Raw genomic sequence first — 27,968 nt, 5'->3', positions numbered from 1 at the left:
CTAGCCAAAGGGCAGAGACTCTCTTTTTGCACCTCACAGGGGACACTTTCCTGCAAAAACCAGGCCAGCGGAGCTTCCCCTGCCATCACCCATTAACATCTTGACAAGAACAAGAAAGGACTGGGGAGGGGTGGGTAGGAGAGAGGGAAGAAGAAAAAACAAGAGGAGGAGGAGAAGGGGCAGCAGGGAGGACAAGAGAGAGAGCACATCCCAGTCACTTGGCATCTCTTGGTTGAAGGGACAGCCCCCAGGGAGGTAAGTCTTGAGCAGGAAGGAGAAGGTGGAACGTGGATCTGACCTCTCTGCCCTCCAGGGTGACCACGTGTGGCTGAACCCCACCCCTGCTGACAAGACCAGGGTGGCCATTGGGGGCATCATCAAAGAAACCAAGCCTGGCAAAATTTTGGTTGAAGATGATGAGGGCAAGGTGAGTATGGCTATACATTCCTCAGAGGCTCAGCCTTCTCAGCTCCCGTCCAGAACCTGGAGCCCCCTCCCTTCTCTGGTGCTGCTCCCAACACCAGGGATTCTAGAGCCCAAGTCTGGGAACCACGTGGCAGGATAGACCACAGGGGAGTCCTGTCATGGCGGGCATTGTGTGTCTGTCTAGGGAACTGTTTCTATAGGGAAGAAGCAGGGAGCAGGTTGGAAGACAGAAAATTAGGACAATTAGGGGAGCAGGAAAGATTGAAGTGGGAAAAGGGTGGAGGCAGAGAGGGGAAAGGGCCAGAAACTTGTTTTCAAAGTAATGCAAGGTGAGCAGGAAGGACAGGAGAAGCGAGGAAGAGAAAGGTGCATGAGAAAGATGCCTGGAGGGGGGCCCCCCAGCACATGAGGAGGAGAAGGAGACCCATCTCACATAAGCAAAGCAGCCCAGATGAGAGAGTAGGAAGCTCAGGGTGACCTGTTGGGGAACCAGCTCAGTCACCTGGCAGGCTGGGGAGGAGCAGGGAAGGGGCAGAGGGGAAGGACTTACAGACTGGGGCCTGCAGCTGGTCACTGAAGTTCTCCCTGGGCAGCCCTCTTTGCTGAGGGTCTGCAAAGTGAAGCATGTAGAGACTTGGCCTCCGAGGAGAAAATTCTAGAGTGTGATCTGTGAACCCTATAGTATGGAAGCCAGTCAAATATTAACAATAATGTCTCCTATTTGCAAAATGACATAGCATCATTTATATAAAAAACATTTACTTGCACACTTTTACCCCAGCCATCTGTGAGACCACAGCTGCAAGCTGCCCCGATCCCAATTGTAGCCATATCTAACTCCCGGCTCCACACTCCTCTGACCCTGGCCTGAACTTCACCCCTAGCCCCAGTACACACTGACCCCTGGCCCTAGACACGTGCCGACTCCAGCCTCGGCTTGACTCGATCCTTTGACCGTCACCACAGACCAACCCTGGCCAGGTGCGGGCCACCAGGTCAGCCAGTCCACTGAGGACATGGAGGAGAGTTTAGCCCTGGCAGAGGTCACCTCTCAGGAGAGCCTGTGCCCTTTGTTGCAGGAACACTGGATCCAAGCAGAGGACCTTGGCACCCTCAGCTCCATGCACCCCAATTCAGCTCAGGGCGTGGATGACATGATCCGCCTGGGGGACCTGAATGAGGCAGGCATGGTGCACAACCTCCTGATCCGCTACCAGCAGCACAAGATCTACGTGAGTCTCCCTTGGCCATGTGTGCCCCCATGGCATGCTTGGGCCACACATGCTGCGCCGGCTGGGGAAGCAAACCGTGCCCCAGGCACGCCTGGCTTAGTCCCTGCGCCCCACACCCTTACAGTGTGAGGATGCTCATCAATCCCTGCTCCCCAGTCCGAAATAAGCAGGTGCATAAAGGCTTCAAGGTTGCAGAAAGCTGACCCGCACGTGCCAGCACAGCGCACAGGACGCAGTATACAGATGAAGTTCTGCCTCTCCCCTGCATCCGTGGCTGAGCAAGAGGCCTGCTCTGGTGGCCGAGGGGATCAGAGGCTGTGGGAGAGTAGTTTTCTGCCTGGTTTCCTTCTGGTTACATGGCAGAGACAGGGTCACCAAGCAGAAGACCCTGCCCTTCTATGAAGTGATGACCAGGAGGGCCATGTAGGTAGATGTGGGTGTTTCTCCCAAGGCCTTGTGATGGATGCGAAGCTAGCATCCCTGCTCCAACGCAGACTTACCAGGTGAGGTGGTATTCCAATACTGACACCAGCCTTGCCGTGAGTGGGTGTGACCCAGGGGTGTCACCACCTGCCTGGGCCTCTCACAGGGAGAGGCGGCTCACTGACCTCTGACCAGCTCTGATCCTGGGATGCTCAGAGTAGGGGCCTCTGAATAGAGGTCAGGGTGGGAGAGGAGGAGAGAGGCCTTGGAGGGCAGGGACCAGGCACTCAGAGTTCACACTGGCTGAGTGTGCCTCGGCTCCTGGGACTAATAACAGCAATAAATTAAGTTGAATTGCAGCTTATCCTTTACCAAAGAGCTTACACTTGCATTCTTTTATCTGGTTGTCATAGTCCTGAGTCCTCTCCTTTCCTAAAATGAAAACGAAGGCACTGTACACGACTATTGAGGTGACTGTCCCCATCCCAACCCAGAGGGGCTGGCAGGCCCAGTGGAGGCTCCACGTGGGCAAGTGACCCTGAACTAAGGTCCAAGAGGACTCTGAGGGCTCCAATGGTGTCCCAGCCTCACTGAGGCCCCTGTGGGAGGCAGGTGAAGACTTGCTTCATACATTCAGTCTAGTTTCATTGAGCCTCTTCTAAATACCAGACAGAGCGCAAAACATTAACCACAATGTTAGTGTTAGTGCTAAACATAAACCACCTCATTTAATGTTCCTGTGAAGGCATCCTCACCCAGGAGCTCTTGTTCTTGGTGAGCATCCTTTCCAGGATGCTCCAGGGGAAGGATCTGAGCCGCCAAGAGTGTCATCTCTCAGCCCAGAATCAGTCCCTGCCTCCCTGCCAGAGTCAACCCTGCCTGGTGCCCTTGCAGAGTGACATCCAAAGTCAGCACCAATCCTCAGATTAGGGGCCACTAACCACCTCCTCCCTTCCCCAGACATACACAGGCTCCATCCTGGTGGCAGTGAACCCGTTCCAGGTGCTGCCCCTCTACACCGTGGAGCAGGTCCAGCTGTACTACAAGCACCATGTGGGTGAGCTACCGCCGCATATCTTTGCCATCGCCAACAGCTGCTACTTCAACATGAAGAAGAACAAGAGGGACCAGTGTTGCATTATCAGGTGAGGTTCTGGGTGGGCCACCCACCATTTCTGAGCATCTCGTAAAGAAGGGAGCGTCTCCTCTCCCAAAACCTCTCCAGACCAGCGTGCGACTTAGAGACCCCCAATCAATGAGCTCCCCCTGCATCTGGCACCTGCGGCTCCTCCATCCTGAAAGGTCCCTCTGAAGTGTCCTTCCTTCAGAGCCTACTCTTCTCCTATCATCAGGGCCTGAACAGCCCCAGCCTTCTGTGAATGTTTCCTGAGACAAGAAAGGAAGAATGGGGATGGGTTGGTTTAGAAATGGGACCCAGGATAGGCACTTGGGGTGCAAGGATCAAACAGGTGAGATCCCTGAAAAACAACCTCAGGAGGACTTCCCTGGTGGTCCAGTGGTTAAGACCCCCTGCTTCTAATGCAGGGGGCTCAGATCCAACTGCTGATTGGGGAACTAAGATCTCACATGCTGCTACCAAAAATAAAAAACAAAAATGGAACAACTTTAGGCAGATCTCAGAGAGGATGGCTCTCAGGCTGCTGGACCCAGAAGGGATGTGTCTCTCTCCAGTCCAGACACTGATCCTGACTCAGAGAGAGACTCACTGCCTGGTCTGGCTTCTCTGCCTCCTGCCCTCCCAGCACTCATGGAAGGGAGGCTGAGCAGGAAAGGAAGGGGGAGAGGGAATTTGGCTCCACGGCCCCTTGCTTGGGGCTCTAGTAAAGTCATCTCTTCATTCATTCATTTATTCATTCAAGATTCTGCTGTGCTCCAGTTGTGTGTCCGTCTCTGTCCTAGGATGGCTAGACAGCAGCCAAGGAAAAGGACTAGAATCCCTGCCTTGTGGAGCTTACATTCTAGAAAGGGAGACAGGCAATAAACAGATAAATTGTTTTGGCAGATAATAAGAACTTTGAAGAAAAACACTGCAGGGAAAGAGGAAAGAGAGCGATGGGGTCACTACCCTAGGTGGAAGGGCAGATTGGGTTGGCCTCTCCGAGGAGGGGCCATTGGAGCATTAGAATGGCCATTGGCCATTAGAATGAGGTCCTACAGTGTAGGTTATCCTGTTTCATGTTCTCAGCAACTCTCTCAAGTAGGTACTCCTATTCCCGGTTTACTGTTGGGGAGACCTCCTACCAGAGAGGTGGATATTCTTTCCTAGTGACACACAGCTGTCAAGCAGGAGCGGCAAACCCAGAGCTCTAGAAGAGAAGACGGAGAGGTGGCCTGGCCAGGAAGCGTCACCCCCTGGACAGCAGTGCCTGCAGAAGAGCCCAGGGCACTGGGACGTGGGCGAGGCCCTGAGTCCTCCGCCCTCAGAGCCACCTCCCATGCAGGGGCATCATATGAAGTGTCACTGCTTACGTCACACACACCTTCAGAGAAGAGGAACGTTTGGATCAAAACTTTTTAAAAACTTAATACTTTCAGATGAAAGCTTGTTTGTCCGGAGTTTGCTTCAGTGTGGTACAAGAGGGATGTCCCTGGCAGTCCTGGGGTTTAGAATTTGTGCTCTCCGTGCAGGGGCTGCGGGTGTAATTTCTGCTCGAGGAACTAGCATCCTGCACAATGTGGGGGGAAAAACTGTACAGAATGGGATCAAAATTGGTCAGGAGTTGCAGCTGGGAATGGGACGCTAGGAGTTCATTAAGAAAGCTGTAAAGTGCAGGAGCCCCCTGGGGATCTTGTGAAAATGCAGATTCGGCTGAGTAGAGCAAGGGAGCCTTGAAGTTTGCATTTCCAACTAGGCAGCAGGTGCTGCTGGCATATAGGCCATACTTTTATTAGCAGCATACTGCAGCATTCTGCCTTCATTTGTAACGTTTGACGCTTTCTATAATTTAAAAAAGTTCATAAAAGCAACATTTCTCCCTTTATAATAATAATAGTGTCAATTACTGCAACCCTGAGTGTATGCTATATGCCAGACATAAGTATAGTTTTCAATTTAAACACTCTAAGCAATTTTTATCTTTATACTGATTAATTATTTTATTGTTAAGGTTTAAAGCATGTAGTTTTATTTTGGTTTCCTCTTTAATTCATTATATTTTAGAAGAGCGCCTGTAATTTCTAAATATAAAAATACTTCCACCTTTTAACTCAATTTCTAATTTAATCACATTATGATTAATATGTTCTATATGTTATTGACTCTGAAATACATTGACTTCTTTTACAGCCCTATTACTTGGTCAAATCTGTGACTATTTTATGTGAGTTTCAAGACATTTATATGTTCTCTGTTAGTTCAAGAGTCTATAAATAATTATTAGTTTAAGTTTATTAGTGCTTTTTACATGCTTTAGATTTCTGATAAAAAATGTTTTAAAACCTCCTTTTAGTTTCCACAAAGTTGGCTTTGTGTATTTGGAGGCTGTGTTATTAGGTGCATATAAATTTGTGATATTGATATTCTGGGAATGGTTTCCTTTATTATGTAATGCCCTATTTTTTTTATGAATGCTTTTTTTCCTTGTTATATTTTGTAGTAGTGTTTTGGCTATTTTTTGATTATTTGTTTTTTCCCCAAACTCTGTGAGCACAATGTGTGTTTTGGCTATTTTTTCTGATTACTATTTTATGGCATATATTAATGCTTTTTTTCTTCCAGTTTTATTGAGATATAATTGACATACAGTTAATTATAAGTTAAATTTTGACATACAGTTAATTATAAGTGAAGTTTAAGGTGTATAGCATAATGAATTGACATACATCATGGAATGACTATCACAAGAAGTTTAGTGAGCATCCATCATCTCTTACAGATACAAAATTAAAGAAACAGGAAAAAAAAATGTCTTTTCTTGTGATAAGAATTCAGGATTTACTCTCTTAACAACTTTCACGTGTGACGTACAGCAGTGCTAATTACATTTATCATGTTGTGCTTTGCATGGTGAATGCTAGGTAGAGTATTTTGTGTTGTATGTTTTCCCTTTCACAACTTTAAATACATTGTGCAACTCCCTTCTGGCCTGCAGACTCTCTGCTGAAAAGTCAGCTGATAGCCTTTTGGGAGTTCCCTTGTATGTCACTTACCGTTTTTCTCTTACTGCTTTTAATATTTTCTCTTTGTCTTTAATTTTTGCTGCTTTAACTACAATTTGTCTTGGTTGGGTCCTCATTGGTTGATCTTGACTGGGACTCTGTGCTCCTGTACTTGGATGTCTGTTTCCTTTCCCAGATTGGGGAAAGTTTTAGCTATTATGCCTTCGAATATGTCCTCTGCCCCCTTTCTCTCCCTTTTCTTCTTCTGGGACCCCTATAAAGTGAACGTTAGTATTCTTGATGTTGTTCCAGAAGTCTCTTAACCTGTCCTCCTTTCTTTTCATTCTTTTTTTCTGTTGCGCATCAGTGAATTTCACTGCAATTTCAGCTTGCTCATGCATTTCTATATATCATCTGATCTCCTGCTGTTTCCTTCTCTTGTATTTTTCAATTTGGTTATTGTATTCCTCAGATCTGTTTGGTTCTTCTTTATATGCTCTAACTCTCTGTTAAACTTCTTACTGTGTTCATGCATTTTTCTGAGTTCTTTGAGTATCTTTATAATCATTACCTTGAGCTTGGTCTCAGGCAGATTATTTGTCCCCACTTTACTTAGCTCCTCTGGAATTTTTTCTTGTTTTTCTGTTTGGAACACATTCCTCTGCTGCCTCCTTTTGCCTAATTTGTTGTTTTTATTTCTGTGTATCTGTTAGGTTGGTTACAATTCCTGACTTTGGAGAAGAGGCCTTTTATAGGAGACAGCACAGTCCCCTCTGATCACCAGAGCTCCATGCTCTGGCGGTACCCTCTATGTGAGCAGCTTGGGTCATCCACTGTGGTGGGCTGACTACTGAAGGTGGTCTAGTAGGTGTGACTGGCCCCTGGTCCAGTTTGTTGCCAGGCCCCGCCTCATATGAAGACTACTGACAGCTGGTGAGGCCTTGTCACAAGGCTGCAGGCTGCAGGACCCTGAGGGGTCCTGGGACTAGTGGTGAGCAGGGCAGCGTTCTGGAATGGGTGGTGGCAGGCCCGGGAATCCCAGACCCAGTGTTGGCCACAGATGGGCGGGGCCGGCTCCTGACATGGCTCGCTGCAGGGTCTGGCATGTCCCAAATCTAGCTTTGGCCTGTTGACGAGTAGGGCTGTGCCTTGGGGTGTCCTGGAGCAAGTGCCGGCTCACAGTGGGCAGAACTGGGCTTCCAAGCTGTCTCAGCGCTGGTGTCAACCTGCTGGTAGGCAAGGTCCAGGGGTTTTCAAGGTTGGTGTTGGCCTGACTGTGGGTGGGCACTGGAGTCCAGGGGCTTCTGAGGGTAGTGCCAGCCCACTGGTGGGTGAGGCTGTGTTCTGGGTCCTCTAGTGGACAGAGCCAGGTCCCGTCCAACAGTGTGCTCTGGGGGCCTTAAGGCAGCAGGCCTGCTATGGGTGGAGCTGTGCCCTGGCCCTGCTCATTGCTTGGCATGTGGTGTCCCAGTACTGGTACCAACAGGCTGGTGGGCAGGGCTGAATCCAGGCTGAACTAGCTAGAGGGGGGATTCCACCCTGGCACTCGTGAGCACCAGGGGCCATGTGGTCAACAAGCTCCACAAAAAGGCTGCCCCAGTGTCTGTGTCCCAGGGCGAGCTGCAGTTGCCTCCTGTCTCCAGGAGACTCACTAGGATCAGCAGGCAGGTCTGACCCAGGCTCCTTTCAAATCCCTGCTTCTGCCCTGGGTCCTGGAGCACGTGAGATTTTATGTGCACCATTTACAAGTGGACTCTCCATTTCCCACAGCCCTCTGGTTGTCCTGAAAGTAGGCCCCACTGACCCTCAAGGCTTCCTCACTCCTTGGGGAGAACCTGTGTGGTTGTTCTTCTTGCATCTGTGGGTCATCTACCGGGGGTATGTGTCTCGACTATACTGCATCTCTGCCCCTCCTCCGACTGTCTCCTCGCGGGTCCTACTTTTTTGCTGTTGTTTTTATTTGTTTAACTTGATATATTTTAGCTGTGAATTAAATATATTTTATCCTTTAAACATAATGCCGTTTAACATTTAGTCCTGAGACAATGAAGTGAACATCTTTTGTTTGCTTTTTTGTTGTTGTTGTTTTTGGTTTTTTAACTTTCTTGGAGTATGGTTGACTTACAATGTTGTGTTAGTTTCAGGTATACAGCAAAGTAATTCATATATATATATCTCCATTCTTTTTCAGATTCTTCTCTCATATAGGTTATCATAGAATACTGAGTAGAGTTCCCTGTGCTATGGTTCTTTCTTTATGTATTATTTACAAATTTCTTTTCTGTTAGTGTTCCAGTTTTTGCCATCAATAATTTCTCTGAAAATAGCTGAAACTTTGCTGTGCCCATGGGAGGAGGTGGGCTCTAGGTCTTTATACATCACCATCTTGGCTAGTCCACGGCCATAAGTAATGTTTAAAACTGTTTTTCATATTTCACTATTATTAATTTAATATATATTCACCACGAGAATTTCCAAAATTTTCAGAAAAATAAATATTTTCAGAAAAAAAATTGCTAGATGTTTCTGGAAGAAAAGTCTTCCTCCACTCTCTTGGATCAGTGCAGTTCAGTTCAGTCACTCAGTCGTGTCCGACTCTTTGCGACCCCATGAACCGCAGCACGTCAGGCCTCCCTGTCCATCACCAACTCCCGGAGTCCACCCAAACCCATGTCCATCAAGTCGGTGATGCCTTCCAACCATCTCATCCTCTGTCATCCCCTTCTCCTCCTGCCCTCAGTCTTTACCAGCATCAGGGTCTTTTCAAATGAGTCAGCTCTTCACACTAGGTGGCCAAAGTATTGGAGTTTCAGCTTCAACATCAGACCTTCCAGTGAACACCCAGGACTGATCTCCTTTAGAATGGACTGGTTGGATCTCCTTGCAGTCCAAGGGACTCTCAAGAGCCTTCTCCAACACCACAGTTCAAAAGCATCAATTCTTCGGTGCTCAGCCTTCTTTAGAGTCCAACTCTCACATCCATACATGACCACTGGAAAAACCATAGCCTTGACTAGATGGACCTTTGTTGGCAAAGTAATGTCTCTGCTTTTGAATATGCTGTCTAGGTTGGTCATAACTTTCCTTCCAAGGAGTAAGCATCTTTTAATTTCATGGCTGCAATCTCCATCTGCAGCTCTCTTGGATAAATTTTACTTAACAGTGCCTACATTTGTCACTTCACTTAACTAGTAAGCATTGCTCATGTTACTGCTCTGTGCAGACCTGGATTAAGAGGCTGCACAATATTCTCTGACTAGATGGACCATAATTTCCCACATTTATGTTACTTCCAATGTTCCACAGTTGCAATGACAAAAAAATAATGCTTTAAAGAGCAGGAAGCATTTGTGGAGAAAGCTTTTTCTGATTTTAAGATTCTTGCTTTAGACTAAGTGAAAGTGAAAGTGAAGTCACTCAGTCATGTCCGACTCTTAGCGACCCCATAGACTGCAGCCTACCAGGCTCCTCCGTCCATGGGATTTTCCAGGCAAGAGTACTGGAGTGGGGTGCCAGTGCCTTCTCCGCCCGTAATTTCTCTTTTGTGAGGGGCCATTGCTCTGTCCAAATAGGTTCATCATTCTTCCAAGTTATTTTAATAATTGTATTGTTTGTTAAATGACCAGTGGCCCCCAGGAAAAATGTGAAATGTATATCTGAGCTTGCCATATCTTATATCTTTTTATTAAAAGCATATATCTTACTTTTCCTTAGCAAATATTAAGTGTCTTGTATATTAGCATTTTATAGATTGGTGAATATATTTACTATATCATAGTATAATATATATTTATTATATATAAATATATATATTTATATTTACATATATCAATATATTATACATTATATAATGTATTTATTAATGGTTTAAAATCTCTTTAGTTTTTCTGTAAGAAAAGCTTTTTGTAAGAGGAAGTTAACGTTTAGTAATTAATGTTTTAAAATCTTATTTTATTTGGAAATGACCTAGGTATTTAATAAACTTTTATTATTTACTTTAGTACAACTCTAGAAATTTAAGTTATCCCAATCCTAAGAAATTATTTTAGATTATAATAATAGATTATTCTATTAAAAATATAATTATTTTTTTAAAGGATGCTTTACATGTGGAAATAAGAACTATTTAAAAAGGGACTGCCCTAAGAAAGCTAAAAAAAAAAAAACAAAAAGGAAAACATAAAAATAAAAAAAAAACCTCCAAAAATCTGCCCTCGCTGCTGTAGAGAAATACATTGGGCCAAAGATTGTAAGTCTAAATTTAACATTGAAGGAAAACCTATTCCAGGAAACTCCAAGCAGGGGACCCCCCAGGTCCCCTTCAACAAAAACCTGGGGCAAATTCCATCTTTTACCTGAAACCCTCAACATCCGGCAGTGCTGCTGTCGATACACCAGCTTTGTTTTTAGATAATATGAAATTAATGAGCTTTATTTAAATTCAAACTCATGTGAACTAAAAAAAAAATTCAATATTAAATATAATGTTTATTTAAATATAAATATAATTTAAATATAATTGTTTGCTAATCTAATTAAGACATGTCTTAAGTCATCAACATTATATAATACATTATGCCTAGGTTTAAGGTAAACTAAATTTGTCAACAAAAAGGTAACTCTTTAGACTAAAGGCAGGATAATTCTGAAGGGGCTTGCAACTATGCCAGATTGCTTTCCCAAAGGACTGACGCCATTTCCCTTCTGTCCATCATGACCTTGCTGCTCATGGAGACAATGTTACATCAGGGCATGGCATCGCCCAGTCCCATTCATTCATCTACGGTGACTAAACATTGAGCCAGTGACCCTGGGATGAAGCAGATATCAGCAGGACTGTGCAGCTGAGCAGAGAAGAAAAGATGAACACACCAATAACTAGCACAAAGTTAGCAGGGGATGTCAGGGCGAATGCAGTGCGATTTCTGCACAGGGAGAGAGCATCTTTGTTCAGACTGGCCCAGAAAGTGGACCTGTGGTGGGTTTGCAGGAGAGTCAAGAGATGTTGAAAAATAGTTGTTTCATTGACTGACATACCTGTACGCCTCTTTGCAGTGGCGAGTCTGGGGCAGGGAAAACAGAGACCACCAAGCTCATCCTGCAATTCCTGGCCACCATCAGCGGCCAGCACTCATGGATTGAGCAGCAGGTCCTGGAGGCCAACCCCATCCTGGAAGGTAAGCAGTCACCCACCAGACCAGCCTCCTTCCCAGGCTCTGCAGGCTGGTACCTTCCTGCCAGGCGGTGCTCTTGGGGAAGAAGGATAGGGTAAGCCGTAAACTTTGAGCAACTTCTCAGGATTCCCCAGGACACAAAAGACAAGGATGGGGTGGATGGTAGTGTGGCGGCTGCCAGGAAGCACAGAAAAGAAAGACTGACGACCTTATTAGCTTTCACAGGTGTGTTTTCCACACACGGGATCTTAAGCATTCCTTTAAAAAGGAATCCAAGATAAAATCAATTTGGGAGATTCTGGGAATGTATTATTGATACACAGAAGGATCCCAAATGTATTATGCTAATAAAAGTAGCCAGACCCTCTGTTTTTTTTCATTTACCCGTACGTGAGGATGTGTGCACAAAAAGATCTTTCTTTATGCAGTCACATCATCAAACAGCTCTATGCAATGCACTTCAGATCATACTGCAACCCAAATGCCATCTGGTCTAACCTCCACGCCCTGGCTTGTGCCAGCCCTTGTCACTCTCCTTGCAAGCCTGCCCTCTGTAGCCTAGTCTCTACCCCGCAGCCTGAGCAATCTTTCTCAAATGCACCCAAACTCCCTGAGGAGGTCTGCTTCCCTCATTGCCCCGGGACTAATTCCAAACTTCTTAGCTTCACGTTCAAGGTTCTTTGCTACTTGGCCCCACCTGGGAATGGTTCCATCCATCTTCCTCTGCTTTTCTCCTGTATCCTATGGTCCAGCCGAATTTCCCTTCCTGAAAGCACACTTCATGCTTTCTGACCTCCCAACCTTTAGCTGCCCTTTGACTTCCTCTTAGCAAACCCTTGGCCGCCACCACTGTCTGGTGTGAGCCTACCTATCCTTCAGTTCTGGGTTTAGCTACCTCCTCTGAGGAACCTTCCCAGAATATCTCACTAAAAGTAAAATTTTTATTCTCTGCTCCCATCGTGGGCATCATCCTCTGGCCCTTAGCCTTTGGAAATGCCAAGACAATCCGAAACGACAACTCAAGCCGCTTCGGGAAGTACATTGACATCTACTTCAACTCCAGTGGGGTGATCAAGGGGGCGCGCATCGAGCAGTTTCTCCTGGAGAAATCCCGCGTCTGCCGGCAGGTAAGGCCTCTGCCTACTACCCTGGTCCTGGGGAACCTCCCCTTGTCCCAGGATGGGAGTCCAGGGAATGGGGAAGCTTCCAAGAGAGTTCCTTTCTATCACTCTCATACCTCTCTCCCTCCTCCCGGGACCCCCACAGGCCTTGTCTCACTGCCATTGAACCCTGGCCTGAGATGGGCCGGGGACCCTAGAATTGGGTAATGATGGTTCTTCCCCAATATTCAAGGAAATGATAGGATTTTCTGTTTTGAATTTTCCATCTATACAATTGCCTTCAATATTTGGTGCTTACTACTCCTCACCTCTATTAGAATTAATTCTGAGGCCAGGTAAGTCCTCAACTGGGGGTGGGTGTATCTTCAGATGTATTGGGGGCCCCGTCAGAAGGACCTAGATGACACTGTGCAAAAGACCCCCGGCCAGGAAACGAGGTGGCGCATGGTTGTGTCGTCACACGGGCCTCGTGCTCACAAGGGCCCACATTTGGTTTAATGCTCTGTTGTCGCCATTTTGAAATTCTTAATAACTTTTTAGAGAGACTCTCCATGTTTTCATTTTGCACTGTGCCCCACAGATCAAGTAGACAGTCCTAGCTGACAAAGACCCCAAAGCATGACAGCCACATCAGCAGAGTTAACACAGCCTTGTTGGGGGTAGGATACTCCTCTCGCGTAATGGTATAACCCGTAACACGTGTGTGCATGCTCATGAAGTTTCAGAACGGGGCCATGCCACTGAAGGGGCTGGAGATGTGTATGAGGACAGACAGACACCTGGACACTGTGGCAAGCTGAAGAAGGAAGCTCACCTTTAGTGACCCCTGCCTGATGCCAGGGGTTTCCCCTGTGTTATCTCATTAGATCTTCACAACAACCACGGAGACAGGTCTCTTTGTCCCCATTGTATAGATGAGGAAACCGAGTCCAGGGTAACTTATCTAGGTCCCAGAACTAGTAGAAGGTAGAATCTCTCTGACTCCAAAGTTTGCCCTTTCCAGAAGCTTATAGTTCTTCACATAGTGGTTGGTGAATTCATGGAACTTGGTCCTCATAGGGGCATCCCAGAATGAACAGGAGACTTCTAAAGCAGATCAGAGACAAGTCCTGTCCATGATAAGATGAAAAATTTTGTGGGGATGGGGGTGGGGGAGGGACTTCCCTGGTGGTCCAAAGGTTGGGACTTCATCTTCCAATACAGGGCATGCAGGTTTGATCCCTGGTTAGAGAGCTTAGATCTCACATGCCTCGGGGCCAGAAAACGTATAACAGAAGCGATATTGTAACAAATTCAATACTTTTAAAACGGTCCACGTCAAAAAAATTTTTTTGGTGTGTAAGTGGGATCACAGAGGTGGACACGACCAATGGAGCCATGCGTGCATTCGCTCTCAGTAAATGTTCTAGTGATGTGTAGAAAGGACGTCCAATGGTTCTGAGGAAGAAGAGGAGGTCGTCTGAGGAGTGGGAAGGCGGGGGGGAGAGAAACTCCCTCTTTAACACTCTATATTTTGAATTGCCTGAATTTCACAACAGAGATGTGCTCATAAATAATGTTTAAAAATGCAGAAGACCCAGCTAGGTAAACCTGTGGAAGTCAGGTCCCTGGGGGTCATGAGGTGATAGGAAAGCTTTGTTGTTTTTATTGTTGCTCAGTTGCTAAGTCGACCCCACGAGGCTCCTCTGTTCATGGGATTTCCCCGGCAAGAATACTGAGTGGGTTGCCATTTTCTTCTCTGGGGGATCTTCCTGGAGGATCAAATCTGTGTCTCCCACATCTCTTGCATTAGCAGATAGATTCTTTGCCACTGAGCCACCAGGAAAGGCTTTCCCTAGACTGTAGAGTTGGGAATTCTGAGTCAGAGAGCCTGGATCTGAATCCTGACACCTTGCTTTGCCTGTGACTCTGGACTGCGGGGGCAGTCGGGCTGCAGGGAAGTGCCGGGGAGTGACTTTCTGCACGGAGCTGTCAGGATGAACTGGCCTTGGGTGAGGACAGCAACTGGGCGTGCTCATCCCTTGGGTCAATGCCAGAGCCCTACTGGCTGGGGAGCAAGAAACTGGGACAGGGCTGGGGCCAGGAGACAGTCCTGAGGACCCAGAACCTCAGGGAAGCTGCTGACAAGCTCCTGAACTCCCTCCCTGCCAGGCCCCGGAGGAGCGGAACTACCACATCTTCTACTGCATGCTCATGGGGATGAGCACGGAGGAGAAGAAGCTGCTGTGCCTGGGGACGCCCTCGGAGTACCACTACCTCACCATGGTGAGGCGCCTGCCCCCTCCCCGACCCTCCTCCCCTTCCCACCTCTCCCTGCCCTGCCTCTTACAATGAGGAAGAAGTAAGAAGGGCCAGTTTTTGCTCAGCGTTGGTTTACAGCCTCATAAAAGCCCAGACTCTGGGGAGGCCCCTGGGCGGGGACTGGGGGTTCCCTTTCCCCTTCTCCACGCCACCCTTCTGTGTTTGACCTCCACTTTACAACCATCAGAGGATTACTCTTGACCATCAGAGCCCTACCCTTGTCCGTGTGCTTCCTTGTTTTCTGCAGAGCCTACAGTCCTGCTCCACAAGCCTCACCTTCCTTTGGTCCTCATGGACAGAAGGCTCCTGGCCACCCCATAGCCCCTGCCTCATTTCATCCCAGTCACTATCCTCCTGGGTGCCCCTAGAACTTGAACTCCAGGACAGCAGGGGCCTTGCTCAGTTGTGTCCCCATGCCTGGAACATTGCCACACAAGCAGTCTCACAAGTTGGGCTTGCATTGTTGACAAGAGAATGAATGAGATCCACCTCTTGACGCTCTCTCCTGCCTTGCCCCTGTCTCCCCTGTCTCTGCCTGAGGACTTCATCATCTCTTGCCTAGACCATGTTGCTACTTTCCTACTGGGTGCCCCCTCTCCCCAGACTTCAGCCCCAATCTATCATCCACCCCGCAAATCTCCCATACAGGGCGCCTGGCAGACCATATTCCTGGTCACAGCTCTTTGGAAGTTCCTTGTGGCTCCTTGGCAAGGTTTCCAAGTCCCTCCAGATCCCACCTTCTGCCAACCTCTCCTCCTCCACATGACCTCAGCCTCTTTGCAACCTTCCTGCCTCCCATCTCACAGCCTAACTCAAGCTGTTATCTGCCAAAACCCTCTCTCCCTGTGCTGCTATAAAGCTCAACCTGTGGAACCAGCTCAGGTGCCTCCTCCAGGAAGCCTTTCCCCAGTTCCCAGGAGGGCTGGCCAACCCCCCTTTTGTCTCAGCATCTGTAGAAGCCTATGACATAATCTTTCTGTCTCCTCTCCTGGATGCAACAGCATGCAGAGCAGGACCCGCTCTCTCATTAATGAATTCCCAGTAAGGACCCCAGGGTCTGACACACAGTGAGCCTTAGAAGGTGTTTGTTAAAGGAATTAACCCATGGTATTCCCCCAAGAGACTGAGGCAGGCATTACCATGGATGGTTGACAAACAGAGGCTCAGAGAAACTGAATGACTTAGCTATGGCCACACAGCTATCAAGCTACCATAGAATTCTGGGTCTATATCACCATAATTCTGCCTTTGGAAATACCTTTGTGTATTTTATGAGCTTGGTCCTCCAGGTGGTCCCATGGGACCCACCCAGAGCCAATGAAGTATCACTTACCAGGGGCCTTTGGCTGAGTCCCTGATACATCCCTGCCTTGCTGGCCTTACAATGGAGAAGGCCCCCCAAAACTGATGTGTTCAATCTTTCAGGGGAACTGTACTTCCTGTGAGGGGCGCAATGATGCCAAGGACTATGCCCATGTCCGCTCGGCCATGAAGATACTCATGTTCTCTGACTCCGAGAACTGGGACCTCAGCAAGCTGCTGGCCACTATTCTCCACCTGGGGAATGTGGAGTTCATGGGTAATGCTGCTTCCGCCCAAAGTACACCCCCTGGGGAGGAAGAATGGGGACGAGAGGAAGAAGAAATCCCTGTGGGTTCTCATCCAAAGGGCCCATCAAAGTCACAACGTGCTGGAAAAGTGCATTAGGAATTTTAGCTGTAATTTTGGAGGTGTTGTGGAATTAGGGGGAAGATGCCAAAGCTTAGGGCCCTCCAAAGGTGAAGGCATTGATCAATCATCCCTAACTTTTGGCTGGAAACCCAAAGAGTAAACAACTTGGAGTAAGCAAAGCCATGCATGAACTTGCAAGCTGGAAAGTATAAAAAAGTGACATTACAGACTTTAAAGTGAACCACATCAAAATTCTAAAGTTAAAAATGTTAAAACCAAAATGAACTCTATGGATGAGTTTAACCAGCAGTGTTATAATGTGAAAAAGGAGAAAAAGTCAGAAAAAAACTGTGTGTACAGTACAGAAAGACAAAAAAGATGGAAAGTATAAAAGAGAAAATAGGAGACTTAGAAGATACAGTGAGAAGATAAAGTATACATTTAATTAGAGTTCTAAAGGGAGAGAGAAACTGTGTGTGCAGCATGGAAAGGCAAAAAAGATGGAAAATAGGAACTTGCCTAGTGGCTCAGTGGCTAAGACTCCATATTACCAATCCAGGGTTTCCAGGTTCGATCTTGGGTCAGACAACTAGATCTCACATGGCAACTAAGAGTTCACATCCCACAACAAAGACCCAACACAGCCAAATGATAAATAAGTAATTATTTTTTAAAAGATGGAAAATATAAAAGAGTAGGAGACCTCAAAGATAGAGTGAGAAGATGTAGAATACATTTAATTAGAAAATGTATTAGAAAATGTAAAGGAAAAGAGAGGTTTGGGACTTAAACAACACTTGAAGAGATTATGGCTGGCTCTAGAGCTAATGAAAGACACCAACTCACACAGCAGTGGGGAAAAGACAGACTTTTCAATAAATTGTTCCAGAGCGATTGGGTATTCATGTAGAAAACATGAACCACTATCTCAGATCATATAAGGAAATCTACTCCAGCAAGCTGTAGCTGGGTGACCATGTAATCTATCAACCAAACCGGGCACTTCTGCTGGTAAAAAGTGGGTGCTGACAAGCAGGGGGCGTCAGGACGTGGACATACTACCAAATGTGATGTTGGGGAAATGAAACCAGGCAAAAGAATGCAGAGAGCTCACACACAAAATTTAAACAAAGATAAAATTAAATGCTACAGGGCTTCGCTGGTGGCTCAGTGGTAAAGAATCTGCCTGCCAAAGCAGGAGACTCAGGTTCGATCCCTGATCTAGGAAGATCCCACATGCTGCGGGGCAACTAAGCTATAACTATAGGGCCTGTGCCCTAAAGCCCAGGAACCGCAGCAAGAGAAGCCCACACGCTGCAACTAGAGAGTAGCCTCCACTCTCTGCAACTAGAGAAAAAGCCGATGCAGCAACCAAGACCCGGCACAGCAAAAAATAGATAAATAAACATTTTTTTTTAAAAATTAGATGCTACAAAGGAATGTAGGTAGTTAGATGACACATAAGTAAACGGGTAAGATTAAATGCAGCTTAGTGGTTAAATCAGTGAGGGACAGGGAGGCCTGGCATGCTGTAGTCCGTGGGGTCACAAAGAGTCAGACTGAGCGACTGAACAGCAACAGGGATTAACATATAGGTAGTAAAAAGATAAGGAAAAACCAGGGAAGTGGTTTCCGTGGTGGTCAGGAGAATACTGCCTTCAGTGGAGGAACTGGTCTGAGCAGGAAAGGTCGTGGGAGGCCCCAGCTGTTCATGAAGCTCTGGGTTTGGCTTTAGTGGTTGATTCACAATATTGACATAATAATTATCCTTTATAACATACCTTTGGGTTTTATGCATTTCTTATCCATACACGTTGGTTTACGATTTTTGAGTCTAAAGAAGAAAAAAAATGACAGAAACAGCTTTCTTCCGTCCCTGCAGCTCAGCGGCCCCAAAGGGAGGGACTCAAAGGGGAGGGATTGAACCAGAAGGTGGGTCAGGAGACTTGCAGCAGACCTGGGCCCTGCTTCCTCCTTTGCTGAATGCATGAGCACACCTGGGTTTCTAAGGACAACAAAGTGGATGGAAGGGGACCAACGGGTCTTCCTCTCCCTTGATAGACCTCACCTGCCCCACTGGCACCAGACTTTTCCCTCCAATAGCGTCAGACGCCCCTTTGAGTCAGAATCTCAATCTGGGCAGCAGGGGACATACCCTGGGAACAGTGGTTAGAAGCAAAGTGTTGATAGTCCCCAAAGAGGCCACGGCTCTCAGAGGGGGCCTGGGAGAGGCAGTGCCCGGCACCCAGGGATGGCTGTCTCTGAGCCATGCATCTGGAACAGCCTCCCCGGGGCCCCTGTCCCGTCCCTTCAGGCCACTTTGCCTCTCGGGTCATTGCTTCTCTCTGCAGCTGCAGTCTTTGAGAACCTGGACTCCTCTGACGTGATGGAGACCCCTGCCTTTCCCACTGTGATGAAGTTACTGGAGGTAACTCTGCTCTTTTGTCCGCCAGCCTCCTTTTTTTGTGAGCAGCCCCAGGGCCTGGGCTGGCAGCCCTTGCCAGTCTCCAGTTCCTGCCTCCCAGGCTCTCGCTCACCCTCTCCCCTCCAACTCCCCTGTGGAGCACTGCAGGCCCTAGGCGTGGGAATCAGGCCTGTGGAGCTAATCATTAACAAAGTCTCGGACATGATCAGTTTGGCTTGAACGTGTGTTTCTTGCCCTTTCCCTGACCTTCGTGCTCTTCCAGGGCCTTTGCTCAACTTTCTACCTCACCCATTCCCCAGGTTGTCCCCACTCAACCAATCTGATGCCTTTACAGCAAGACATCCTCGCCCCATATCCTGGTCCCCAGGGCTTCTCCATGAGTTGTGCTCTTCTGGGTTGACGGAATGTACTCAGACCATTCCCCCTGCGTGTTATTTCTGCTGTTGTTATTTTTTGGCTTTGCCACACCTGCTGGCCCTGTAGGCATTTAGGCTGTGACTGCTGATACTTGTACTTTCTATATAACTTGCAATGCAGGAAACTCAGGTTCAATCCCTGGGTCAGGAAGATCCCCTGGAGATGTAAATGGCAACATACTCCAGTATTCTCGCCTAGAGAATTCCATGGGCACAAGAGCCTGGTGGGTTATAGTCCATGGAGTTGCAAAGAGTTAGATGACTGAGCGACTGACACTTTCACTTTCACACAGCATGTGGGATCTTAATTCTCCAATGAGGGATAGAACCTGTGTCCCTTGCATTGCAAGCACGGAGTCTTAACCGCTGGACCACCAGGGAAGTTTCCCCTGCACATTATTAAAGAGATCAAATAGAGCCTTGACTTGGAGGACAAGTGATGGGGCTTTGTAATCACACCCCACTAACAGGTTCAGTAGGAAATTAATAGACTCAAAGGGGGGAAAAAGGCAATCACATTAGGTAGGCACATTTTGCTGCTAATGTTTTTCATGTGGTTGCAGGGTTCTTAGAAACCTTGGGGGTTTTCCAGCCATGTCTTCTCTGCATGTAGGAGGCACTTCATCCAGACTCCTCTTGTTAACTTGGGCCTCCAGATTCCAGGCAGGAGTGCCTTCAGTTGAGGTGTATTCAGATGTCAGTGGCCAGGCCTCAGAGCCCTCCATGGCCATTGTTTTCCAGGGTCCACCCGATGGTGGGCCCAGTACCAGGAGACCAGCGTAAGACTGGTCAACCAAGCAGCCAGCACGCTCAGGGCCCACCCAACTGGCGCATCCTTCCCTGACACTGATATCCCCGTGCTCAGACTGACGCTGGACCAGTCCTGCCAGCATCCTGACTCTGGTCCTAGTCACAGGCATCTCCCATCCTCGGACTTTGGGCATGGAATGTTTGGTTATGAGAGAGCATGTTGGCACCAGGCCCTGCTCTATCAGCTGTGATGCCAGCCCCTACCTGCCTTCCAGGTGAAGGACCAGGCCCTCCGAGACTGTCTGATCAAGCACTCCATCATCATCCGCGGGGAGTTTGTCACCAGGCCCCTGAACATCACTCAGGCTGCAGACCGGAGGGACGCCTTTGTCAAGGTGCAGAATTGTGGGAGAAGGGGCCTATGTGTCTAGGTATTGAGTGTAGCTCCTTGCCTGGTGAGTGGACAGCAGGAAAGGGCAGAGAGCTGGGCAAGTCCTGACTCTGCCAGTCCCCTGTCTGGTGACCGTGGGCTGCCCAGGCTCTCCAGGGTGGTTTCTTGCCATAAAGTAGGGGTGATCTCTCTCAGTAGGTTGAGTGTGCCTGGGGCCTTTCCAGGTAAACTTGGAGAAAGCAGCCGCCTTCCTCTCATGCATCAAAGCCTGTGGGTTCTACCCCATGTCTCTACAGGGCATCTATGGGCATCTCTTCCTGTGGATTGTCAAGAAGATCAATGCTGCAATTTTCACCCCACCTGCCCAGGACCCCAAAAATGTGCAAAGGACAATTGGCCTCCTGGACATATTTGGTTTTGAAAACTTCCAGAAAAATAGGTATGGAGGTCCCTGCACCTGCTTTCAGAAAAATGAGACATAAGCTTAGGTCCTCCCTGAGCCAACTGGAAGGCAGCCGTTCCTCCCCAGACTGGCTGGGAGCAGGGCCTCGCCTCTGCTCACGGACGCTAGGGTGAGTCCCTCAGCAAGACTGTGTCCTTCCTCAGTGAGGCAGTTGCGCTCATCCCCTGGCATCCACAGGGTGTCTAGAAAAGGCCGTATAGCTAAGAACATCATGAGAGTCAGGCTGAAACTCCAGCACTTGTCACCCACCTCAAGCTATCCACTCTTCTCACAAACTAGAGTGAATTATCACGTGTGGTTAAGGTGAGAGTGGAAATCAATAACACTAATGTGACTGCATCCTTGGGTGGGCTATCATACTAGGTGATGGGGAAGGCAGGGGATCTGTGGCCCATCCCCAATTTTTCAGTCTGACAAGGGTAAGGTGAGGCAGGACACTTCTGACCCAGTGTCCCAGCCTGGAGGCTGAAGAGCTAGAGAAATGAAGCAGGTCAGAAAAGTAATTCCCAGCGAAGACTGCGATGAAGACTGGGGTGGAAATAGACAGAGGCAGCAAGGGGAGCCAGGCCATGGAGCTGGACGAGGGCAGGTGATGCTCTGGGGAAGTATCATCAAGGGGCCAGATGAGGAAACAAGGACAGGGGGACAAGCAAGCAGGAAGTGTCCTACACGGGCAACCTAGCTTCCCAACGTGAGCCTGGCTCGTTTAAAGCATGGGTGAGACAGAGCCTAGGCCTAGTTCCATTACCAAATGGAATTCAGGTCTGCTCACCCAAAGTGTGCCAAAGCCAGTCTACTGACACCGGGGTGTGGTGAAGCGAAGCACAACACTTATTGCAGGGCCGAGAAGGAGAGCAGGCAGCTCCTCCAAATTTGAGGCAGCTCAAAATCCAAATTCCTTGATGGCTTTCAAGTAAAGTTTTTTAAAGGCAGTTTTAGGGGTGAGAGTCACAGGGTACACGATCGGCTTGTGGACTTTCTTCTCATTGGTTGGTGGTGAGGTAATGGGGTGATGTTTAGGGAATCTTAATCATCAACATCTGGTTCCAACCAGTCTGGGGTCTACATGCTTGTGACTACATGGAGTCACCACACTCCACCTGGGCAGGGGTCTTAGTTTCTGCACAACGACTCAAAGAGATCCCTTGACAAAGAACTAGGACTGTTTTATCACTGCACTATTGTTTCTTGACTGCATTTCTTCACTTCCCTAATTGGTCTTGAGTCTGCTCTTAGGACTCAGAGATGTCATAGGAGACTAAAGCCTTTTGCTACAAATAGGAAATGGGGGACAAGGAGGGAGTTTTGTATCCAGGAGGGCCCCACAGGGTTCTGCTTGGTTTCAGTCCCAAGTGGAGGTCTCCGGGCACTGTCAGAGGTGCCAAGGGGCTGTCCTGACCTTGGCATGCCCCTGCCCAAGGCCCTGTCTCCAGCTGAAGGCTGAGAAGGCCCCTTGGTCAAGATGCAAGCCATTCTGAGTGTATGCACACTGGGATTGCAGGCTCCTAGGACCAGCTCACCGTGGGCAGGTGGGATGGGGCAGGGCTGGCAGAACTCAGCCCAACATGACGGAAGCTCTAAGGAGCAGTAAAGTAAAAAATGATTCTGATCATTGGTTTCTGGCCCTGAGAGGGGCAGCTAAGCAGACCAAGCATATCTTTGGCCACTGTGGAGCTGAATGAGTAGTTTATTTGGGGGGATCTGGCCATTTATTCAGGGATGCCTCCCCTCCTTGTGAAGGAGCCACAAGCTGGGTTTGTGACAGGGTTGCAGTCTGGGGGCCACCTGAAGGAGCAGGGCCATGTCACTCAGCACCCAGTCACTTACCCAAACTGCCTTCTGCAAGGGTGCACCGAGTACTCTTGTCAACTGAAAAAAAGTGCATGACCTAAAAGTTGAGACGTATGTTTTATTCAGCAGATTCCTAGAACTTCAAGCCCTGGAGACAGCATCTCAAATAATTCTGAGAAAAATGCTCTGAGGAGGCGAGGGTGGAGCCAGGATATATAGGAGTTTTTTTTGCGACAAAGGGCAGGTAGAACATCAAAAGATTATCGTTAATAAAAGAAAACTAGATATCTCAAGTTAAGGTATTTAGCACTTTTCTGTGTGTGGAAAGATGCAAGAGTCTGGGTTCACTTAAATCATTCCTTTGATATGAATCTCAGATATCTGGGGCCAGCATTCTGTGTTTTCACATCCTGAGTTTCTTCAAGCTCTACTGTTGTGAGTGGCTGCAATCTGATGGGGCATCCCCAATGGCTCAGCAGTAAAGAATCCACCTGCATGCAGGAGACGTGGGTTCGATTCCTGGGTCAGGAAGATCCCCTAGGGGAGGAAATGGCAACTCACTCCAGTATCCTTGCCTGGAAAATCCCATGGACAGAGGAGCCTGGCAGGCTACAGGCCAAAGGATCTCAAAGGGTTGGGCGTGACTGAGTGACTGAGCACACAGGCGGTCTGATGACTGCTAGGTGGCCAGGATTCCTGGTCTCCATCCTGAGTTCCCTCAGGGCTCATTGTCAGGGGTGGCTGCAATCGCCGATGGCTACGGCATCACTCCACGCTGTCCAGCAGTGTGTTAACTCTCTTGGGTTAACAGACCTGAACAACCAGCCTGAGGAGCCATAAGGTTTTGCATAAATGGGCAACCCATCCTGAGGAAGAAATGCCTAAGTGAGACCCAAAGGATGAACCAAAAGAGCAGGTCAGAGAAAGGAGGGTCTCACATGTGTGAAGACTTAGAATTAGAGAAGGGCAAGGCGCCCTGTTGGAGAAGGAGGTGGCAACTCACTCCAGTATTCTTGCCTGGAGAATTCCATGGACAAGAGGAGCCTAGCAGGCTGTAGTCCATGGGGTCACAAAGAGTCAGACATGGCTGAGCGACTATCACTCACAGAGTCCCCTGTGTCCATTCCCTGGCTGTGTTGGGCAGGCTTTCCACTGTGTCACTGTTTGTCTGGATCATGAAAATAATGGGAGCTCAGGTCCACAAGGATTCAAGGCAGGGGGAGAGCAGGGTGGGGTGGGGATCAGATCTGCACGTCCGAAACCTCTGTCTAGTGGCCACGGAGAATGGTTGGAGGGGTGAGGCTGGAGGCAGAGAGAGCCATGAGGCGGTTGTTACTGTGCTCCAGGTGAGAAAGAGGGTGACCTGGATTAAGGGAACAGCAGTGGGAGTGAAAAGAAGTAAACAGGTTAGGCGCTGTGTTGGAGAGAGCGCAGCCAGACTTTGGCAACGGGTTGGAGTTGGGAACGAGGGAGAGGTGTCAGGTATGACGGCCTGGTTTCTGACCTGAGCCAGGGGTGATGAGTGGAGGGGCCATTTCAGGAGGTGAAATGGAGCCCAGGAGGAAGAGCGAGTGGGAGGACTCTGGGAGGGGAAAGGGGTATGTCTGACTGATGCAAAGGAGCCCAGCCATCAATGACGGGTCTCCAGAAGCTTGTCTTAATACCCAAGCCACTTGCCCATGGGGCAGGGTGGCTACTGGACCCTTGGCCCCCAGAGATTGTCTCCATGTCAGGACAGCCTAGTTTGGCAGAGGATCCTGCTGGGGACCTTACGGAGTCAAAGTCAGGGCTTGATGCTAAGTGGAGCCTCCTCATTTCTCTGAATCTGTTTGCTGTGGGATGGAGGAGGGGATGGAGGCGGAGTCAGGGGAAGAGGGAGGCTGTCTGTAGGCCTGTAAGGTGTTTGGGGGTGTGCTCTGTGGGTACACATGTGTGGGGCTGTGTGCCGGGGGTTGGCTGCAGCGGCAGCCAGGCCAACCTTGCCCCCCTGGGGCGGTGCTGCGCCTGCAGCTTCGAGCAGCTCTGCATCAACCTGGCCAACGAGCACCTGCAGCAGCTGTTCGTGCAGCACGTGTTCACCGTGGAGCAGGAGGAGTACCGCGCGGAGAACATCGCCTGGGACTACATTCACTACACCGACAACCGGCCCACCCTGGACCTGCTGGCCCTCAAGCCCATGAGCGTCATCTCCCTCCTGGATGAGGAGAGCCGCTTCCCACAGGTGCGCCCCGGGCCCGCCCCTCTCGGGGGAGACCCCATGCCTGGGAAACTCCAGGGCCGCCGAAACCGCAGGGGCTGGCAGAGGAGCCCCCGCCTTCCAGCCTCCCTCTCCCTCAAGGCTCACCTCCTGGAGGAAGGCACCTGAGTCCTCCCTCACTTCTGCTCCTCAGCATAGATTATTTAGATTCAGGAACACACCCCCAGAGAGGGCTGGTTGAGCCTTGTGGGCCAAGGGCTGCATAGAGTGCAAGACGAGGCAACACTTTCCTTCTTGCTTTGGGGGACTCTGCATGTCTCTGGGGAGATGGACTCTCAGGGAGTCAGTAAAAGCTCTGATCCAGAGAAAGGAGATGCTCTGCTCCCAGGGAAGGCTACAGCCAGCGAGCTGGCAGCCTCTCTTCCTGCCTCGGCCCTCACTCAGGGAACAATCCCCTGCCCCTGACACATCCGCTTGCTGTCTGTAGAAAGGCCCTCAGTCATTCTGAACCCAGTTGCTTTGCCCTTTGAGGGAGCCCCTGAGATCTGGGGGTGTACCCAGTGGCTGGGCTGCAGGTCCTCGGCCCATAGGGCATCCGTTCTTCCAGGGGACAGATACCACCTTGCTGCAAAAACTGAAGAGCGTCCACGCTAACAACAAGGGCTTCCTGCAGCCCAAGAACATCCACGATGCCCAATTTGGCATCGCCCACTTTGCTGGCGAGGTGCACTACCATGTAGAAGGTAGGTGAAGCTCCTCTCCACAGTCCCTTCCTTCCACATCTGGAGCGCCCCAGGGAGGCCATGGAAAGAAGGCTAGGTCATTTTGCAGAGCCAAAAATGGGACAGAGGGAATGGAATGGACCAGGCATGTATGTTTGTGTTTTGTTTTGTTGGTAATAGTTCTACTGAGAGATAATTCACATCCATAGAATTCACTCATTTGAAGTCTACAGCTCAATGGTTTTTTAGTATATTCATAGACTTAGGCAGCTGTTGCCACAATTTTAGAACATTTACATCACCCCTCAAAAGAAATCCTCACTAGGGACTTCCCTGGCAGTCCAAAGGTTAAGACTCCATTCTTACGTTCAGAAAAACAAAAGGAACTCCCATTAGCACTCATTCCTCGTTGCTCCCCAATTCTCCCCAACCCCAGCAACTACTAACTTCAGTCTCTGTGGAGTCGCCTGTTCTGGACATTTCACATAACTGGAATCGTACACGGTGCGGCCTTTGTGACTGGCTCCGTTCACTTGGCATGGCGTTTTCAAGGTTCATTCACACTGGTTCTTTATACTGCAGTACAACGGTCCGCAGCACAGATAGGCCACTTTCTGTTTATCCCTTCATCAACTGATGGATGCTTTTGGCCATTATGAGTAACGCTGCTATTAACACTCATGTACAAGTTTTTCTGTGGACATACGTTTTCCCTTCTTTGGGACACATACCTAAGAGAGGAATTGCTGGGTCACGTGGTATTTCTATTTAACTTTTGGGATAAACACCAAACTGTTTTTCAAAGTGGCTGCACCATTTTCCATTCCCATTAGCAACGTATGAAGTTTCCAATTCCTACAGCTCCTTACCAACACATGTTAATTGTTTTCTTTTTTATTGTAATTACCTCATCAGATATAAAATTTGCAAATATTTTCTCCTATTCTGTGGGATATCTTTTCACTCTCTTGGTAGTGAAAGTGTATATGTGGAGATAAGGTCAGGCATGTTTTTAAAGATTTTATTTATCTGTTGGCGGTGCTGGGTCTTCATTGCTGCACGTGGGCTTTCTCTGGCTGTGGCAAGCAGGGGGTCCTCTCTAGTTGCAGTGTGGTGTGAGGGCTTCTCTTGTTGCAGAGCACAGGCTCTAGGGAGCGAGGGCTTCAGTAGCTGCGGCACTAAGGCTCAGTAGCTATGGCGTGTGGGCCCTAGAGCTCACAAGCCCCGGTAGTTGTGGTGCCTGGGTTTAATTGCCCCATAGTGTTTGGGATCTCCCTGGACCAGGGATATAATCCATGTCTCCTGCATTGACAGGTGGATTCTTAACCACTTGACCACCAGGGAAGTCCCAAGCATAGTTTTGATTAGAGAAATAAGGGGCTGAGGTGGTCAAGCTGCTGGTGTGCTTAGAAAAATGGGAGAGGTGGCCAGTGGGTGCCGTGATCAGGAAACTGAGGCAGAAAGCCAGAGGGTGACTCTGTGTGGCTTGTAAGGAGAACTAAGGAGCTACTGTGGTCTAACTGGAAACTTGGAGTCAGGGGTGCTCCAAGTACACTTTTCAGGTGGAGGGACAAGGCAGCAGGAGGGGCTGCTGTTTTCACATGGAGCAGGGAGGTGTTCCGAGACCAGGGGATTATTTCTGTTGGAGAAATAAGGAGGTAAGGGGGCTCCTTTATAACTCCCACCAGATCCTGGCTTTGGGGCTTTTCCGAAAGGGGGAGAACAGAGCTAGTGGGACTTCAGAATTCCAGAACACAAAGACACTGAGCACATCAACCTCCGTGGGCTACTCGAGGCCAAGTTTTAGTTTTTGAAGTGATCTGCAACTTCTGGGAGAAGGCAATGGCACCCCACTCCAGCACTCTTGCCTGGAAAATCCCATGGACGGAGGAGCCTGGTGGGCTGCAGTCCATGGGGTCGCTAAGAGTCGGACACGAATGAGCAACTTCACTTTCACTTTTCACTTTCATGTATTGGAGGAGGAAATGGCAAGCCACTCCAGAATTCTTGCCTGGAGAATCCCAGGGACAGGGGAGCCTGGTGGGCTGCTGTCTATGGGGTCGCACAGAGTTGGACACGACTGAAGCGACTTAGCAGCAGTAGTAGCAGCGGCAGCAACTTACATGTGTGCTGAAAGTAAGGTAGCTTCTTTCTAGGCTTTCGGAGCACAGAATTCCATTATTGCTCCTTGAAACTGATCCTGCTGGGTTTTTTTCAGTGCCCTGTTATCTTCATGACTTAAGCCCCATTACTCTGTCTTTTGGCGGGGATGGGGTGGAGGGAGATTTGGATCCAGGTGTGCCTCAATTATCCCCCCGAAAGCACCTGGGGCGGGGAGGCTCTGTC

General features: G+C 48.8%; 1 protein-coding gene across 2 annotated transcripts in view; it reads left to right on the top strand.

Annotated features, from left to right (window-relative positions):
- MYO7B (myosin VIIB) overlaps nt 1–27,968 on the top strand; it is an 87,993-nt gene that overhangs the window by 6,375 nt on the left and 53,650 nt on the right. For both annotated transcript variants that reach the window (XM_055571892.1, XM_055571891.1), the window contains exons 2-13: nt 314–427; nt 1,506–1,658; nt 3,042–3,226; nt 11,256–11,377; nt 12,359–12,501; nt 14,647–14,760; nt 16,222–16,375; nt 18,819–18,895; nt 20,334–20,453; nt 20,746–20,888; nt 24,714–24,924; nt 25,508–25,643. In XM_055571892.1, coding sequence (XP_055427867.1) covers nt 314–427; nt 1,506–1,658; nt 3,042–3,226; nt 11,256–11,377; nt 12,359–12,501; nt 14,647–14,760; nt 16,222–16,375; nt 18,819–18,895; nt 20,334–20,453; nt 20,746–20,888; nt 24,714–24,924; nt 25,508–25,643 — 1,672 coding nt within the window. The remainder of the gene's footprint in view (nt 1–313; nt 428–1,505; nt 1,659–3,041; nt 3,227–11,255; nt 11,378–12,358; nt 12,502–14,646; nt 14,761–16,221; nt 16,376–18,818; nt 18,896–20,333; nt 20,454–20,745; nt 20,889–24,713; nt 24,925–25,507; nt 25,644–27,968) is intronic.

Source organism: Bubalus kerabau, chromosome 3 (assembly GCF_029407905.1).
Source record: "Bubalus kerabau isolate K-KA32 ecotype Philippines breed swamp buffalo chromosome 3, PCC_UOA_SB_1v2, whole genome shotgun sequence".
NCBI lineage: Eukaryota > Metazoa > Chordata > Mammalia > Artiodactyla > Bovidae > Bubalus > Bubalus kerabau.
The sequence above is the reverse complement of the archived record's forward strand: the minus strand, read 5'-3'. Positions and strand labels throughout refer to the sequence as shown.